The following is a 19,783-nucleotide window of genomic DNA, read 5'->3' on the forward strand; positions in this document are numbered from 1 at the left end:
ACAGTAATGAATCAAATCACACTGCTCAACAGAACAGAAAAGTGCACTGAAAGTAGACTTTATCTTTTTGCAGGGTGACTGCTAATGTATAGATGAAATGAATACACCACACCACTCTACCAAAGTAAAGGAAAACCTGCAGGACTCAGGTTCTCTTTAAAATATAATTCTCCAAAGAAGGGAGAAAGACAATTAAAAATCTACAAAAAGTAAAACAAAACAAAATAAACGCTGGCTAACTTCTCTTACCTGGTAAAATTGTATTAGAATCCTAATTCTACATATAATCCAAAAAAAATGTGAATATATTCTACAATCCACTGTCTGATTGATGCCTAGAGTAAGTGGACGCCTCGTGCTTAGGACCAAGAATGGGTAGTGCCTGATCTGGGAGAGGAAACTATCTGACTAAAGCAGGTATTAAGCTAATCATCTGCTAGAAATGACTTCTAAGTTGTATTTTCCCCTCTGGGCAGGAGGATAGCTCAGCAGTGAAAGGCACTTGTTACTCTCACAGAAGACCAGGGTTCAATTCCCAGAACCCACACAGGGACTACAACAGTTTGTAACTCTAATTCCAGAGTATCCAACACTCTCTTCTGGGCTCCTTGGGCACTGGACACATATGGTGCACACACATACATGCAGGCGAAACACCCATACATATAATAAAATTAATTAATATTTAAAACATAAAAATCGGGCCTTTGCTGGGGCACATAATAAATATCCCCGTTCTTCCTGTCCAAACCCACACTCAGGACCCTGGTATGGCACTAGACCAAGGCTTTTCTCAAGCTACAGACTCAACACTTTTTCCTTATTTCTTATTTTGAAACATGGTCTCATTATGTGTATTTGGCTGGCCTGGAACTTGCAGAGACCCATATGCTTCTGTCTCTCAAGTTCTGAGATCAAAAAGTATGTGCCACCATACCCAGCCCTGGGCTGAACCTGACTTTTGAAAAATAAGTAATCCTAAAATGGACTACGCCTTCTAGGGATAATAAAGCAGACAGTAAAGAGAAGAAGCAGAAAAGTTAGAAAAGTAAGTGATGGCAGATTATGAATGAAAATCTATATGGATTTAGCAACAAAGTAGGAGAGGGAACCCTTTGCCTTAAAGGGGCAAACAATTTACACACTGTCCCTGCTATCTCTTACTGCCAAGAAATTATTTACTACTCATGTAAGGAACAAACAAAATAAGACGTGATGTGTGTAGTCCCAACACTCAAGGCGCTGAGGCAGGAGAACACCGAGTTCTACACTACCTTCAGTTACATACAGACTCTGTCACAATCAAATACAGGTTGTGAGAATAGAAGCAAAATACAGAAAGGCTAATATATCGCTTTTGAAAAATCTAAACAGAGCTGGGCATGGTGGTGCATGCCTTTAATCCCAGCACTCAGGAGGCAGACGCAGGCAGATCTGTGAGTTCGAGGCCAGCCTGGTCTACAAAGGGAGTCCAGAACAGCCAAGGCTCCACAGAGAAACCCTGTCTCTTAAAAAAAAGAAAGAAAGAAAGAAAGGAAAAGTAAAGCCTAAACAGATCAACAGCGAAATTATTGCATGTGTCTTAAAAAGTATTCTGCCAAATTCTCCTTGGAAATGACATAATATTGATAATCATTATATATGAATTTAAGAAAAAGGATTCACTGTGATCCAAGCACTGAGACTTGAGTGGAAGAATCTTGGATTTCAGACGCTGAGGCAAGATAGCTGAGACTACTTCAAAAAAACAATTCAGTCCTCCCGCTTCTTAAAATGCTTGTGCATTTCCTAATAAAAAGCTTCTTTGCTAAGTCTCTCTCAAATATACCAGCAATGATCTCATTTCTAGCATTCAAAAATAATATGCAGGTAGCTAACAACTTCTTGCCCAATACGGTATAAAGTTTTGCCCCAACTACTGAGTGATGTCACTCTACCACAGGACCTGAGTATGCTCAGTCAACATTCGCTCTTTTAAACATTAACTGATTTTATGTTATACATGAGTCTTTTGCCTGCATGCATATGCATGCACTGAGTGCATGGCTGGTGGCATCAGAGGCCAGAAGAGGCCATCAGATCCCCTGGAACACGAGCTACAAATGGTTGTGAGCTGGAGACCAAACCGGTGCTCTTACTTGCTGAACCTTGGCTCCAGACCCACACACAACACTTACTACCTACACCAGTGAAACCAGACTAACACCAGAGAAGAATGATCATATAGACATAATGGAGAAACAGAAATTCTTTTTTTGTTTTTGTTTTTGTTTTTCAAGACAGGGTTTCTCTGTGTTGCCTTCGCTGTCCTAGACTCCCTTTGTAAGCCAGGCTGGCCTCGAACTCACAGTGATCCACCTGCCTCTGCCTCCCGAGTGCTGGGACAAACAGAAATTCTTATGCCCCAGTCAACTAATGTTTCCTAATTCAATACATTTGCACATAAACATGTTGTTACTGGCAATCAAGAATTTTCCTAGCCTGCTATGTTTCAAAATGTTGCAGACAGGTTTAAAGGCTCTAACCATTTCTTAAAGTGTCTTAGAACAGTAAATGCAGAAATAATGGCAAACATCTTACATCCCAGAACTTGGGAAGCTGAGACAGGTCAGTTCTACATAGTAAAGACCTCATCTCCAAAACCAAGAAAGTCATAGAACTGTGCAAAGAAAAACCAAACCAAAACAACAGAATATATATCACACAATATATTGTAACAATGAGCATTATTCCACAAAACTGTTGTTGTAAATATGTACAAATAAGTCATAAACACACACATAAATATAAACATATATTCTAATATACTTACATAAAAGGTATTCTTACTATGAGAATTGGTAAGATAACTGCCTCAGGTAAAGGAATTAGGTTGTGGATGCAGTTTCTAGTTTAAAACATCCAAATATTTCCAACAAGTACTTTCTATTTTGTTTATTCATGCACTGGTTTTCTGAGACAGAGTTTCTCTGTGTAGCCTTGGCTGTCCTGGACTCCCTTTGTAGACCAGGCTGGCCTCGAACTGACAGAGATCCGCCTGCCTCTGCTTCCCTGAGTGCTGGGATTAAATAAGTGGTTATGTTGAACTGAGGTAAAGGCTTTTTTAAAAAGGGCCTTGAATCCCCTGGAGCTAGAATTACAGGTGGTTGTGAACTTCTATGTGGGTGCTGGGAATTGAACCACTGAACCATGGATGTATATATGTGTATCTGTGTGCTACTCCCATGCTTAATATACAAGGAGTGCAGAAAAGGGCATCAGATTCCCTAGAATTAAAATTATAAATGGCAGCAAGCTGCCATGTGAGGGCTGGGAATTGAACCCTGGTCCTCTGAAGAGCAACCAGTACTCTTAACTACTGAACAATCTCTCCAGCCCTCACTAATAGTCAGCAGCCTTATAAAGCAGCCATTTAATACAGAGGGACATGGGCTGAGAGAGGGATGATGGTAAATGCCTATGATCCCAGCCGGTAGGAGACGAGAAGCAGGAAAATCAAGATTCATGGCCATCCTCAACTACACAGCAAGCTAGGAGGCCAACGTGTGCTAAGTGAGACCCTGTCTCAGACAGAAGGGGGCGTGAGAAAGGATAAATTAGTTATATACCACAACACTGCAAAGTTAATTCACAAAGATTTGTTATAACTAAAAGCTAGGAATATTATTTTATGACACCTAACTCTTCTTGATACACTAAGAAACCATGTCTATACATGGGGCAAAAGTTCAGAACAGAAACACAATTTTTTTTTCTCCGTATATGGTTTCTCCATATAGCCCTTGCTATTCCTGAACTCATTCTAAAGATTAGGCTGGCCCTGGTTAGGATCACATTTTTTTTTTTTAAGATTTATTTATTATTTATACAGTATTCTGCCCACATGTGTGCCTGCGTTCCAGAAGAGGGCATCAGAGCTCATTATAGATGGTTATGAGCCATCATGTGATTGTGGGAATTGAACTCAGGACCTTTGGAAGTACAGACAGTGCTCTTTTTTTCCCCCTTGGTTTTTCGAGACAGGGTTTCTCTGTGTAGCCTTGGCTGTCCTTGACTTTTGCAGACCAGGCTGGCCTTGAACTCAGAGCAATCCGCCTGCCTCTGCCTCCCAAGTGCTGGGATTAAAGGTGTGCGCCACCACGGCCGGCTCAGACAGTGCTCTTAACCTCTCCAGATCACAAATCATAAGGAACAGAAAATAATAAAAGTATAGTTCATAAGCTAGGTGCAGTGGCACACCTCTCTCTCTCTTGATTTTATATGAAATATAGGCAAAGGCCAGATAGACAGACAAAACAGACAGATAATTTATATTTTCTATAAGCCTATAACTCTTCTGGGAACCTAATTATATACCTACAAATATGTATATCACACACATGAAAGAAGTTCAGTTCATGAGTAAGCAGGTGGGTGAAATAACTACATCATTGCTACACATTAAATTTCACAAGAATAACAACACGACTGTGCTTTGTCCGCGGCTATAGTCTTGATATCTCAAACAGCTGGTGTTACATAAATGACACAAGACAATAGACTATAATTTGGCTGTTGTATCAAGGTGGAAACAATAGGTATTGTTCAAAGGCATGAACTTACAAAAGAAAGGGTAATAATAAATATACTCAGCTTCACCCATTATTTAATTTTTAAGATTTTTTTTTATATTTAAGATTGGTTTTGTCTAATGTATAGATATGTACCAAAAAGTGGCATCAGACCCCATGGAACTGAAGTTACAGGACGTTGTGAGCTGCGATGTGGGTGGTGCTTGTAGTAAAACCAGCAATCCTCTGTAAGAGCAAGTGCTATTGCTTGCTGAGCCGTCTCTCTAGCACCCCAGTGATTTTTAATTTCTTTAACCTTTATTTTCTATGTATAAGTGTTTTGACTGCAGGTTCTTGGCAGGAGGCCAAAAGAGGGTGTTGGTATTGGGATTCCCTGGGATGGGAGTTACTGTAGTTGTGAGCCACCATGTATCTGGGTGCTGAGACTCAAACTCAGGCACTCTGGAAGAGCACTTTTGAGCTCTCTCTCCAGCAACATTCTCTTAAGTTTTGTTTTGTTTTTGGTTTTTTGTTTTGTTTTTCAAGACAGAATTTCTTTTTGCAGTCCTGGTTGTCCTGGACTCACCTTGTAGACCACATTAGCCTTGAACTCAGAGATCCGCCTGCCTTTGCCTCCCTGAAGGCTGGGATTAAAGGCATGTACCAGTATGCCGGTTTACTGCCAATAATTTTTAAATGCACATAAAATCTTTTAAAGTTTACTACACTGGAAAATTGAAGAAAATTAAAAACCAATAAAATTTAGGTCTGTATAGATGGATCAGAATAAGAACTATAACAATTCAAAAGTCATCTTAGATTTACATAGAGATTTGTGTATATATATATGTATATATATATATATATATATATATATATATATATATGGGTTAGACCCTTCAGCAGGAGATTCTATCCCAGTAGAGCGCACAGTATGAGGAACGATGTGCCCGTTGGATGTTTGAAAAAAGAGTAATTAAGGATATCCCAGAAAACCCTTCTGGTAAGAAACTGTAAACAAAGAAAAGATCACTGTGCATAGAAAACTGGCTGGGCATATTACAGTGTATTTGTACTGTAATGTTATAGCAGCATTGAGTCAATATGTCCATACATATCATAAACTTCTTTTTTAAATGCCAGGCTACAGGAAGGAAGAGAAGAGAGTAGGGAGGGAAGGAAAGAGGCAAAGACATGAAGCGAATGAGCACGACAAAGCACAACAGCCACAGGATACGGCCTTTGCTATGCAGTATTTCTCAGTAAATCTGAGGTGAGGACCAGGAACCGGTTTAGTGGCAGAGTGTTTGTCTAGCATGCATGAAGGTATGGATTTGCTTGTCAGCACCACTAAAAACAACAAGAAACAGGATTAAATGCGTGTGAGACAGGCTGGGTATCCTACTGAGCCTAGTGACTGAGTCTGATCCCTGTAGCCTATAGAATAGAACGAATCCCTGCAAGCTACACTCTGACCTCCACATGCATGCTCTGGCACACGTGCTCCTACACACATACACATGTAAAATCAACATAAAAATCATTTATAAAATCATTTTCATCAGGAAAAGAGAGATAGTTAGACTTCTTTTCTTGCTTCAAATGAATCTCATCTTGGATCAAGACAGTCTGCTTCTTGAGAATAGCCCATTTTAACATCTGTTCTCTAACATTCTCCAAAGCACTCTGTACATAGTTGATCCTAAATACACAGCTGCTATATGAAGCCATCTTGAATGAAAAGTACAGTGATAAAGCATTTCTCTCACCTTTGACGCTCCTTCTGTCTCCATTTGCTAGCTTCCACAAAGAAGAAGCCCTTTTGGTCAAATGCCATCAACTCCTGTATTTGTTTCCCTGAGATGAGCCCAACTTCTATCCCCAGGGGTCTGCAAGGTGAAACACTTTATCAACGTGCTTGATGTTTTACCCTCTGCTACACCAGGACTAGAAATCCTTCAAAGTTAAGGCTGCCACAGGCACCGCTAGCACTTAAAAAGCCCTGTGGAAGGAGCATGTCCAGAGTCATGAGGAGATGGAAGATGAGACAAAGGGGCTAAGTGATAGGGAGCTTTGTCTTTCTGTGGGATTCAATTAACTGCACAATTAAACCTACTCCACTGAAACTTCATACAAGCAACAAAACATGTTTGTAAATAATAATTTATTTTGCCTCAGCTATAAAATAAGAGTTGAATTAAAAGTCACTTAAGTTTTCTCTATTTAAAATTTTGAAGCTCTATTTTTATTTGGGGAGGGGACAGTGTGTGTGTGAGGGTCAGAGGACAACTTGCAGGAGTGGGTTCTCTCTCCCGTGTGGGTCCTGAGAGCTTCACGTAAGTCAGTAGGCTCAGTGGTGAGCACAACCCTGCCTGCTGAGACACCTGCTGGCCCAGGACTCTCTGTTTCAACACTACCATCAATGTCCCTCAACCAAACAAGGACATCTGTAATGTGTTCAGGAGTTAATTCATTTTCCAAATGACAAGCTTTTCTCGAAATTAATTTCTCTTGGCTTCTCTGGCTTAGTTAAGATCTTTTTTCCCCACCATAACTAGTAACACCTGCCTCATTTCTAAACTATCTACACAAGCACAAACTCTTTTGGTTGTCATCATCACCATCACCACCACCACACCATCATCATCATCATCATCATTTTGTTTTATGTGGGAATTTTGGGTGATATGGATCAAACCCAGGGCCCTTAACATACTAAAATACTGAATGTTAAGGTACATTTAATAATTTATTAATTATAATATATTTTCCTATTCGGCTTTTTTTTTTTAAGTGTGTGTGTGTGTGATTGGCTATGTATGTCCATGCCATAACACATTGTGGAAATCAGAGGGCAATTTCCAGAAGTCAGTTACCATCTTCTACCTTGTTGAGGCACAGTCTCCCCAGCCTCTCTTGTTTCTGTGTCTGGACACAAATCTCCAGGTTAGCTGGCCTTCAAGCTTTCTAGTGATTCTCCTGCTTCTGTCTCCCATCTTTGCCTTAGTAGTGATGGGATTACAAATGGCTGCCACTGCATCTAGCATTTTACATGGGTTTGAAAAAAATGAACCCAGGTCACAGGGCTTTCATTTTTAACTAATAATAAGTAATTTCCCTGGCACTTTTGTTTTTAAAATGTTTTCTGCTTGGTTGCTCTGTAACAGCACACTCACTAGCATAGCTAGCACAGTGCCCGCCTGACCACTTCCCCAGGCCTTAGGGAGTGCTTCTGATCATGGCATACCTGCTTAAAAAATACAGCCAGGTGCAGAGGTGCACGCCTGTAATCCCAGCACTCGGGAGGCAGGCGGATCCCTGTGAGTTTAAGGCCAGCCTGGTCTATAAAGTGAGTCCAGGATAGCCAAGGCTACACAGAGAAACCCTGTCTCAAAATACACACACACACACACACACACACACACACACACACACACACACACACAATGCCCTGTCTTCTAAACAAGTCCAAGCCTGGCTGCAAATTTCTACCAACATTTTCTATAAACAACTACTAAATTAGTAGGTTTTTAATCTTTTGTCAGCATCAAAACTACGTTAACAGGTGGTGGTACACACCTTTAATCACAGCAGAGGCAGGTGGATCTCTGGGGCCAGCCTGGTCTACAGAGCTTCAGAACAGCCAAGGCTACACAGAGAAACCCTATCTAGAAAACCACCAAAAAACAAAACAAAAACTTTAACAACTGAAACCCATATATACCATGAATCATGAATAAGTAGCCTTCTTCAAGAAAAAAGATGGTTAAAGATTCTACTCAATGTGATATCTAGATAAAGAATAAAATTAGTATGACAGTCAATCAAGATAAAATAACTCAAAAAAGATAAAGAGTAAAATCCCACTGATCATTTTTAGATAGGTGCAGAATATGTGTTTTTGATACAAATGAAGCATACTTTTTTTTTTTTTTTAAATGAAGCATACTTAAGGAGAACAACTAAAGCTTAAACATTGTACATAACACACAGGAAAGACTAGAAAGCTCTAAAATATATTTTAAAAAACAAAAGACTAGAAAGCTCAAAATAGGATACCTATGCAGATGCACCTTCCACACAGAAGAAAAGTGCTATAAACAGTTACATCTACTACTAAAGTCATAACAAAGACACGTGTGGGAAGCTGGAGAGATGGCTCAGCAGTTATGAGCACTGTCTGTTCTTCCAGAGAATTCAGGTTCAATTTCCACCACCACATGCCGACTACAATCACCCATAACTCCAGTTCCAGGAATCCGAGATCTTCTTCTGACCTCCACAGGTACCAGATAACACACAGTGCACATACATACAGGCAGGCAAACCACTCAAACATATGGGGGAAAAAAGAGGAGGCTGGAGAGATGGTTTAGAGGTTAAGAGCACTATCTGCACTTCCAGAAGTCGTGAGTTCAATTCCCAGCAACCACATGGTAGCTCACAACCATCTATAATGAGATCTGATGCCCTCTTCTGGCCTGCAGGTGTACATGCAGACACAACATTGTATACATAATAAATAAATACATGTTTAAAAAAACAACAACAAAAGACGTGATGATGCCCCTGGTGTCCTTTTCATGCCTGTGCTACATGACTTTAGACAGCCCCAGAAAGTACACAATCACGTTACTTACTGCTTCAACAGAGTTACATTCCCGTCTTGTTTCTAAGTAACGGAGTGCTCTTTTTTCTTCTTCTTTTAATTTAGCATCTGCCTGTCCAGAAGCAAAATAGCAATCGTTTTAAGACTATCAGCAGACCAGTTGAAATTATGAAATGCACTGAATTCTGACTTACATATTTCATGTAATTCTGCACTCCATTTTGCTGTAAATATGAGGGTGCCTGTGTTCTATAAAATCTCTCTGTCGAGTCCAAGTAGGCCTTCTCAAAATTATCCCTATAGATCTGAAGCTTGTCCTCAGGATTAGAACAAAGGTTGACTGGAAGACAGAAAATAAAGTGACTCTAGTTATTTTTGAGTATTCTGAGAATGTCAGATGACTGAGGTACAGTTATGTGAGTCCAAAAACGTTGCAGAGATCATCGCACACAGCAGTAAACTAACAAATACCATAGTCGTATAGATTATTTAATTTTTTTAAAAGAGAAAAGATTGGCTTCTAAACTGATAATTTTAACTAAATCTTCAGGAATAAACAGGAATGGGCATAGTCAGGATACAAAAATCAATATCCAGAAGCAAAAAGCCTCAGTGCACTGACTAAGCTGCCCAACAGAACAGTCAGTAAAGAAAAGCTGTGACGAGCATCTGAGCTTAGCACGAGATACCACTGACAGGGTAAGAAGCAGAGCACTGGTGTGACGGTTCACAGCTGCTATCAAAATCATGGAAATAAAGTACACACTGGTAAACAAAGACTGATGCTCCAGGAAACTTTGTCAGACACATATCCAAGCTTTACGGCTGGAATTCAATCCCTGAGGTCCACTTGGGAAAGAACTAACTCATGCACGTTGTTCTCTGACCTCCACACATACAGCATGGCATGCACAAGTCCACACACAAATGAAAACAAAATAAAGTGGAGTTCAGACATAGCATGCATTAGGCCCAAGGTTTAATTATCTGTAAGAAGAGCATTTCAAAAGTCTAGATGTAGAATTTAAAGAGGTCTAAACCAGTGGGAGATAAAATAAAAAGAACAATTTCAAAGATAATACTAAAGAAAAGCTAAAGACTTAGCTAAAGCACAGGAAAAAGAAAAAAAAAAAGGAAAAAATTTTAAATGACTAGAAATTCATTAATTCAACAAATATATTTGCTGAGGATGATTTTTGTGTTAGGTGCACTAATTCCATAAAATGAAGCATTGGTAAGACCTTCAAGCAAAATATTATTCCAGGGAGGTATAGTTACCACGAATCACAAAATGTGAGGACTTAATTAACCTAGTCTGAAAATTAGGACGAGGATGAGTTTGTAATGAGGATTGAAAAGAACAAATGGCATCATAGTTGGAAGCTGAGAGGCAAAGAGAATGCACATAGAAAAGTACTTCTAAATATATCAACACAAAGCAAAGTTATGCTTTATGAGCTTTCGGTTGCAATTTATAGTTCTCTAGTTTAGGAAACCAGAAAGCTCTTAACCAAGGAGTTAATAATGAGGAAATACAAAAAATGAATTTGACTTTACCAAGTTTGGGGTTTTTTTGTTTTTTGACTCAGAGTCAATACCACTTGTGTAATGTTAAACAAAAAGTACATGGTACAAAAAGTAGATGTGAGCTTGGCAGAACTTTAATATCCTATGATTTCCAGGAGGGAAATGTAATCATCAAGTTGAGAACATACCATAGGACTCTCGAACTCCTATGACCAGCTGAGAATCAAAAGCTTCCCCTAACCTCTCGGCATGCACCAGCTTCATTGCGCTATCCTGGAGTCTGTTTTTTATGTTTGAAAAAATTGACTCATTCCACGTATCAAGCATGAGCTGGGAAAGTAAGAAAATACAGCATCATTTTCAAGTATCAACATGTCAAGTATCACACACAATTTCAGGACAAGTGGTGGAACAGGAAACCCTACTGCTAGCTCTGTATTGAGGCGTGCTTTAGAAGGCATATCTTTAGCACAAAAGTAAAGAACTAGGCCAACATGACACACTCCTTCAATCTGAGCACTCAGAGGCAGAGGCAGGAGGACCTTTGAGTTTGAAGCCAGCTTGGTCTAGAGACTGAGCTCCACGACAGCCAGGGCTACAGAGAGAAACCCAGTCTCGAAAATCCAAAAAACAAAAAACTAGTGTTTAACAACAGAATCTGGATCCCAGCACTGCTATTTATTTCCTTTCCCATGAGCAAATATTAACAGCCCAAATTTTCAGTTTGTGTTTTAAAAAATAAATACAGCAATACATGGAAAACTGTGTTTAGGATGCTCACGTGCATGTTTTTGCTAACAGTCTTAATAAAAACGTGTACACCTACCTACTAGCTGGCTATCAGAATTATAGAAATAGGGCTGGAGAGATGGCTCAGCGGTTAAGAGCACTGATTACTCTTCCAGAGGTCATGAGTTCAATTCCCAGCAACCACATGGTGGCTCACAACCATCTATAATGTGATCTGATGTCCTCCTCTGGCCTGCAGGTGTACATGAAGGCAGAGCACTGTGTACGTAATAAATAAATGAATAAACCTTTTTTAAAAATTATAGAAATAAAGTATACACACTGGTAAACAAAGATTGATGCTCCAAGTAACTTTGTCAGGCACTTGTGAGTAACAGTAAGACAGCAATAGAAGTTAGCAGTCCTGTATCGCTCACCATGCACCTGCAACTGCACTACATATGTTCCACAGACTATTAACGTAATGCCCACAGTCCTGAAGTAAGAACTGCATGATCTCATCTTTATATGACAGAGCTGGGCCTAGCAGGTGGCACTAAAATAAATACCCATATCTGAATCCAACAAACATGGTCCCAGAATCAAAAATCAATATTCACTATATTCAGTAAGCCTCAGAGCAAGGTTTAAAAAAAGAAAGTAAAAATGAACAGAACAATAACGAAAGAGAGAGAGAGAGAGAGAATAAGATTATGGGCTACACATTACATAGCATCTTTAAAGGTTTTTTTGCCTTTAAAAAGAAAATAAAGGCCGGGCGTGGTGGTGCACGCCTTTAATCCCAGCACTAGAGAGGCAGAGGCAGGTGGATTGCTGTGAGTTTGAGGCCAGCCTGGTCTACAAAGCTACCCCAGGACAGCCAAGGCTAACACAGAGAGACTCTGTCTTGAAAAAAAAAAAAAAAAAAAAAAAAAAAAAAAAAAAAAGAAAGAAAAGAAGAAATGTTTTGATTTCCAGCTATTTCTAACACTGAAAAATCATGTGTATCTAATTTTACAGTATCCCCACATAAAGCAAATTTTAAGAGTAGGGTGGGATGGTAACACCCAGACCACACAACACTGATGTTGGTCTATTAATATAACCATCACAACAAACAGCATTTGAAGTTCAAATGGCAGCTTTTATTTCTCAACCCTTTGTTAAGGCTGAAGCTGTGGCTCAGTGGTAGAGCTTATGTAGTATGTATGCTCACATATAAACGCTCTGGTTCTAGTCATTTCTCACTAGTAGGAAGGTAGTTGGTAAATGAGTGTGACGATTCAAAAAAAATAATTTAGCATTGAAGGAAAGGTTGGGGCTGGAGAGATGGCTCAGAGGTTAAGAGCACTGCTTATTCTTCCAAAGGTCCTGAGTTCAATTCCCAGCAATCACATGGTGGCTTACAACCATCTGTAATGGGATCTGGTGCCCTCTTCTGGTATGCAGGTGTACATGCAGGCAGAACACTGTATACATAAATAAATCTTTTTAAAAAGAAAAAGAAAAGAAAGAAAGAAAGCTCGGGACACACAGGACTTGTCTTTGTCGACTAGAGTATGGGTTACCAGCCATAGGCTTTTAGTTAGAAAACATGCATGATAAAACCAGCAAAAAGGAACTATAAAGATACAGCTGGTTAGCCACAATTAAACAAAAAGTTAGAAGATAATCTAATGAAAGGGTTTTTCAAAGAGAAAATGAGTGATTAACTGTCAGGAAGATAAAGTACATAGAAATAACACAGAAAAGACACTAAGGATAAAACTAGGAAATGCTAAAAAGGAAAAACGGAGAAGGTAATGTTTGAAAACTGAATTATAGTTTAAGACTACATATAAAGATGAAAGAAATGGCAGCACCCGCCTTTAATCCTAGCAAGGGCAGAGGGAAACGGATCTCTGAGTTCAAAGCCAGCATGGTCTACAGAGTGAGTTTCAGGTCAGCCAAGGCTACACAGAGACACCTTGCCTTGAAAAAAAATAAAAAGAAGAGCCGGGCGTGGTAGCGCACGCCTTTAATCCCAGCACTCGGGAGGCAGAAGCAGGCGGATTGCTGTGAGTTCGAGGCCAGCCTGGTCTACAAAGTGAGTCCAGGACAGCCAGGGCTACACAGAGAAACCCTGTCTCGAAAAACCAAAAAAAAAAAAAAAAAAAAGAAGAAGAAGAAGAAGAAGAAAAACCACCACCACCACCACAATAACAAAGATGAAAGAAAGCTGAGGCTAAAAAATCCTAATATCTATAAAGAACTACAGGTGAAGTAGCAAAGCCTACATAAATTATAATGAAGCGCCTTCTCCCTGAAGAAATTTAGGAAACCAATGGGGTAAGAGACATACCTTTCGAACAATACTATCTTCCATATTTGATTTTTTATTGCTGCTTTGTTTACCCAATAAAGTAACCTCTAGTTGACAAAAAGGTTTTGGTAAAATATCACACTGTGTGAAGAATTTTCGCCATTCAACAATATATGCCTTTAGCAAAGCTGTGTCATCTTGATGGCTCAGTACACGCTGAAAAACAAAATAGTACCGACTTGAAATAACCTTAAAATGCATTGAAAAATAAGAACAGTATGAGGTCAAGCAATAATTTTAAAATATATGTATGATGTGTCGTATTTAAGAGAAACTACTATATTTAAGAGAAACTAAACACATGTTCTAGACATTTTGTATATAAACGTTCATAGTCATAGTTCCAAAACAGTCAGAAAGTAGTACGTGTAAACCTGGCAGTGGTGGAGCATGTCTTTAAGTACTTGGGAGGCAAAGGCAGTAAGATCTGAGTTCAAGGCCAGCCTAGTCTACAAAGGAAGTTCCAAAACAGCCAGGGCTACACAGAGAAACACTGTCTTGAAAAACAGAAACAAAGTAACAACAACAACAACAACGAGAGTAGTAAATGTTAAGGCCCGCCATCTGTTGAGGGACAAACAGTACGTGGTACAACTACACAACAGAGCAGTCCTCCAGCAGAGAATAACACAGAGGTGAGTCCTGAAAGCATTATCCCAAGTGAGACTAGTCACTAAAGCTCACAGTTTATGAAACGCCAAGAGCAGACAAATTCAGGGGGAGGAAATTCATGTTTAATGGTGAACAGGGTTGGAGAAGAGGTTAACAGGAAGTGACTATCAACAGTGCAGCTTCTTCTGAGGGTGAAGAAAACATTCTAGAATTAGTGGCTGATGCTATATATGAATAAACTGAACCTCTCTGCAACATAAACTTCAAGTGAGGTGTTTTGTTTCTAAGTTTTTGGCCTTTCTTTCTCTTTCCTCTTTTGAGGCAGGGTCCCATTACGTATCCCTGGGCTGGCCTCAAACTCACTATGTGGAACAAGGTGACTTCTAACAGAGCTCTGCCTGTCTACCTCCTTCCTGAGCACTGGGATTAAAGGCGTGTGCCACCACTGCCCAGCTGGAAAATGTGTTTTATCTGAGTACGAGTCCCTATTCTTTAGTGTGTACCAACCAGGGCTATGTAAAGAGACTCTGTCTCAAAAAAGCACAAGAAAACAAAAGCCAGGTGAGGTGGCACATGCCTGTAATTACAGCACTTGGGAGGCAGGAGGATCTTTGTGAGTTCAAAGCCAGCCTGATCTACAAAGCAAGTCCAGAACAGCCAGAACTATACAGAGAAACCTTGTCTCAAAAAACCAAAAAAGAAAAAAAGAAAGAAAACAAAGAAACAGTTCCATCACTGACCTGGAAACTTTCCAAGCAAGCTAGGCTGGCTAGCCAGGGAATCCCAGGGATCTCCCTGTCTCCACCAGCCCAATGCAGATATTACAAAAAATGTCATCACGATCAGCTTAATATTATCACTATTATACTACAGTGCCTGTTTGGCTGTGTGTCGGGGAACAGGTCCATGTCACAGCATACATGCAGAGGTCAGAGGACAGCTTTCCCTTTGTAAGTCCATGTGGGGCCCAGATACTGAACTCAGGTTGTCAGAGCTGATGGCCTTAATCCACTGAGCTACCTCACTGGTTCACACTTGGCTTTTTCTAAACTTGAATTCTCAGGATCAAACTCATTCTTGTGGTTATAAGCCAAATTCTTTACTGCCTGAACTATCTCTGCCAGATACGCAGTTTTAATATTTATTTTATTTTTAATTATGTATAGCTGTGTATGCATCTGGTCTGAGTGAATGTGTCCATATAAGATACAAACACTGGATTCCCTGGAGGTAAAGTCACAGGCAATTTATGAGTGTTTGATATTGGTGCTGGGCACTGAACTCCAGTCCTCTGCAAAAGCAGTAATATGTTCTTAACCACTGAGCCATCTCTCTAGCACCAGATATAAGTTTTTAAAGACAATCCAAGGGGGGCTATGATGGTTAGGACATGCCTTTAATCCTAGCACCAAAGAGGCAGAGGCAGGCAGATATTTGAGTTTGGGGCCAGCCTGGTCTATATACTGAGTTCTAGGAAAGCCAGAGCTACAGTGAGACCCTGTCTCAAAAACAACCAAAGAAACAAAACAAAACAAACAAAAAAAAAAAGAAATCTAAGGCTGAGGCTAGGGCTGACTGACGGAGTCCATGCTTACTGGCCAAGAAGCTAAGCTCTAGAATTGATGCCCAGCACTTACAAGGAAAATAAGGATGGGAATATGCAGAACTTACTGCTTGTGCTTGCTTAATAAACTCAAGAATATCTTCTTTTAAAGCCTGATGAATTTTTGAGGAGCCTTTATCGTCCCAGAGACAGACTGCATGCACATCCCTGTAAAAATAAAGCAGGTGGATGTCAGCAGTGCCCAGGACACAGACAAGCATTCATGCTATGTTCTACATCAGAACAGCTTCCATGAACCATGTAAAGTAACGGGCTGATCCATTCACAGGAACCAAGCTCTCTTTGTAAGATATCTCAAACAGGTGACTGTTTCTATTCTTTCTATTGTTGCTGCTTTCCTTTTGTGTTTTATTTTTTGCTTGTTTGGACAGGGTTTCTCTTTGTAGCCCTTGCTGTCACAGAACTTGCTCTGTAGACTAGGCTGGTCTCAAACTCACAAAGATAAAGGCATGTACCAAAACCTCCCAGCTCCCTTCCTTAATTCTCTATTTGTTGGATAAAAATTCATTAAAAGTCAGAAGGTGGTGGCACACACCTTTAATTCCAGCACTCAGGAAGCAGAGGCAGGTGGATCTCTGAGTTCCAGGCCAGCCTGGTCTACAAAGGGAGTAGTTCCAAGATAGCCAGGGCTACATATAAAAACCCTGTCTTGAAAAACCAAAACAAAACAAAACAAATAAGCAAACAAACAAAAAACCACCACCACAACAAAAACTTTACAAAAGAATGTCTCTGTCTCTTACATCTCCACCCCAGTGTTAACTGATGTCGATGTTTTGTTAGGCAAGAGTGTGCACAGGCCTGCAGGCCCAGCACGGGAGGCAGAGAGAGGGAGACCAAAAGGCTTCATGGTCAGGCAACTGAATTGAACTGGTGAGCTCCAAGTTTAGTACGTAAAAGCCTTTTTCTACTCCCTTCATCTTCTGCTATAACCTTTTACACAAAAGCAACAGGAAGACAAGGCATCCAATGCCAATCTTTGGCCTCTGCATGCGCATACACATGGGCACGTGCATGCCCGTGCATAATCCAGACACACTTATACACCATTTCTGATGCCCAAGTTGAGGTCCTCATGCTTGCACAGCAAGCACTGTATCTACTGAGTCCTCTCCCTAGTCCCTAACTATACTTTGGTTGTAATTCTTCCCTGCTCTACTACTTGGTAATTGATCTGGTGAGGTTTTGAATAGGCACTAATATTTAATATTTCTATAATTATGTTAGTGGTTTTTCCTACTGCAACATAAACCTAGTCTGAGAAGTTATAAAATTTGAGGATTTCATCCTGACCAACTCATAAATACTCCATGTCTTTCTAGTTACGTTGTAAAGCTTTTTTTTCTATTTACAAGAACGCTTTCTTCTCACAACTCTGAATGAATGAAAACACTGAAATACAGACCTGGGAAGACAAAAGTTCAAGAGAAGGAAAGATCATTGAGCTGTCCTTCTCAGAACTACCACTGCAAGCTTTTCCTTCTTCAGTGAAAACGTTCCACGGTGGTTTTCTGAAGAATAGCAGGTGCTCTCCATTCAAACTGCAAGCACACAACCATACCTACTGGCATTGCCTGAGACAGCTGGAAAAACACCCACCTCTTTATGCACTGCCACACAGGACACTTGCAAACTTCGCTCACCTCAGTGGTCTGACAGGTAGGCAACACTGGGACTAACATGGGAACAGCCGCCCGATGCCATTGCCTGAGCTGAATTAGATGGCTGAACTGGGAAGTCCGAGGTGGACAGCTTCACAACACTGACAGAATCATTCATCTGTACTACGGACTGATGTAGGCTCTGCTTGCTATAGCCTAGTAATTTAAAACCTTGTTTGCAAAAGTAAAATGTGTCCTTTGGAATTAAACAGGCCTGTGTACATGCTCTGACCATAGATAGACACTGCCTCAGCTCTAGAAGCCTTCCAAAGTTGCTTCAACTTATTTATGCTCTATACCTGAATTACGCTGAACTTAGGCTTCAGGCCCTGACTATGTTCTTGTTCCTATCTTCCCAGCTCAGCGCTGGGTTAAACCAAGGTCTTGTTCATGTTACGTTATAGTCTACCATTGAGGTATATATCACTAGACCAAAAATTAGTTTTAAAAAAGGTGTGGGGCCCCACCAGAGGAAATGGCTCAGTAATTAGAAATGCTTTTAGTTACTCTCCCAGAGGACTGGGTTTGAACTCCCATCAGTCACATGGAAACTTATAATTCTTCAAGGGGATCTGGCATATTCTTCTGCTTCTACAGTTGCCAGCCGTGTACACAGTGTTCTTGCATATATACAGGCAAAACACTCATATATATTAAATTAAATAAATCTAAAAGGCAGTTCGCTTAGAAACTGAAGGAGAAAACCATTTGGCTTTCTAAGGTAAATTTTGTGGTTAATGGGGTTGTTTTAACTTGCTACATTGCCTCATGGGGTCAACTGCTCAGTATCTGTTCTGTAAAGACATTTGGCTAAGGGCTAAGCAGTAATGAAGCTGACGTGAGATTCAATTCATTAGAAAAATCTGCTTGTAAGGTTAGCCTTAGACTGGTATTTGAGAACTGACAGTTTCTCACGCTTAAATAAAACTGCCCTGAAATGATAACACTGGTTCACTGTACCTAAACTGTTGATACAAACATCATGACTTACACCGAATTTATACTTACTCTTCTTAGGAGTCCAGCATTTGAGATCTGAGTGACTGTAAGGCCACTTCCATTAACTCCTGATAGCATATCATATGCTGTCAGTCTTGCTGCTGAAGAAATTAAATGTCCCAGAGCTGGAGAGGTGTCTCAGCAGTTAAGAGCACTTGTTTTTGCATAGGACCCCAGGTCAGTTCCTAGCACCCATGTGGTGGCTCTCTTAACTCCATTACCAGGATCCAGTACCCTCGTCTGTCCTCCATGAGTACCAAGTACACATACATAAATGCAAAATACTCATTCACATAAAACGAGACAAACAAATTTAAGAAAAAAATGTGATGTCCCTGATGAATTCCCAGGAAAAGGACTTTTGGAAATTTGTGCATAATCTTCTCCTCAAATGCTCTAAGTTCAGCCCATGTGCCTTTTCTCCCCGCATGTCCAGGCCTCTGAGTTCACCTATCAGGTCAGGAACCAAGAATGTGTCGTGGGAGTCCCCAACACAGCCAGTAACAACACACCGGTAAGCAGATCATTTAAACTCATCTGCCCACCCAGTATGCAAAGGCACTCAAGACCTCCTCTGTTAACAAACAGAATTACTGGATTACTTACGAAAACAGATCAAACCACTGCTGTTTTGTTACAGATTCCTGGCGTAAAAGCTTCAAAACAATTGGACGCATGAAATCCCACTTGTCTTCAAACTGGAGAGAACCTTTATTCTAAAAAGTAAGAAATAAAAGATAGTTTAATTTAAAACAATTCAATAAAAATTCTCACATACTTTTATTTAAAAATATATAATACCTTTTAAGAGATGCCCAGAATAATAAAGAGATAAAATTTAGAACTAACAGCTTTCCAGAAGAGTTCTCACAGGGAATCAGAGAAAAATAACCATAAACACAAGTGAGGGATAGAATTATAGACTAAAAGTAGAGTACCACTGTGCGCCAGGCCCTGGGTTCAATTCTAGGAAGAGAGGGAAGAAGCAATACCAAGATGGAGACCGAGAGCGCAGTAAAGAATTTGCTCTAAAGTGTGTGGCCCTTGCTCTTCTGGTAGACAATCCCTGGACAATTGGAACGTGTACCTAGTATGACCCTGAGAACGTTA

At 40.1% G+C, this 19,783-nt stretch overlaps 1 protein-coding gene across 1 annotated transcript in view; it reads right to left on the minus strand.

Annotated features, from left to right (window-relative positions):
• Cul5 (cullin 5) overlaps positions 1-19,783 on the minus strand; it is a 45,875-nt gene that overhangs the window by 15,067 nt on the left and 11,025 nt on the right. The window contains exons 2-7 of the mRNA XM_051156468.1: positions 19,280-19,389; positions 16,061-16,160; positions 13,757-13,933; positions 10,875-11,016; positions 9,354-9,499; positions 9,191-9,271 (exon numbers count right to left, since the gene is read on the minus strand). Of these exons, the coding sequence (XP_051012425.1) occupies positions 9,191-9,271; positions 9,354-9,499; positions 10,875-11,016; positions 13,757-13,933; positions 16,061-16,160; positions 19,280-19,389 (756 nt within the window). The remainder of the gene's footprint in view (positions 1-9,190; positions 9,272-9,353; positions 9,500-10,874; positions 11,017-13,756; positions 13,934-16,060; positions 16,161-19,279; positions 19,390-19,783) is intronic.

This window comes from Acomys russatus, chromosome 14, assembly GCF_903995435.1.
Source record: "Acomys russatus chromosome 14, mAcoRus1.1, whole genome shotgun sequence".
NCBI lineage: Eukaryota > Metazoa > Chordata > Mammalia > Rodentia > Muridae > Acomys > Acomys russatus.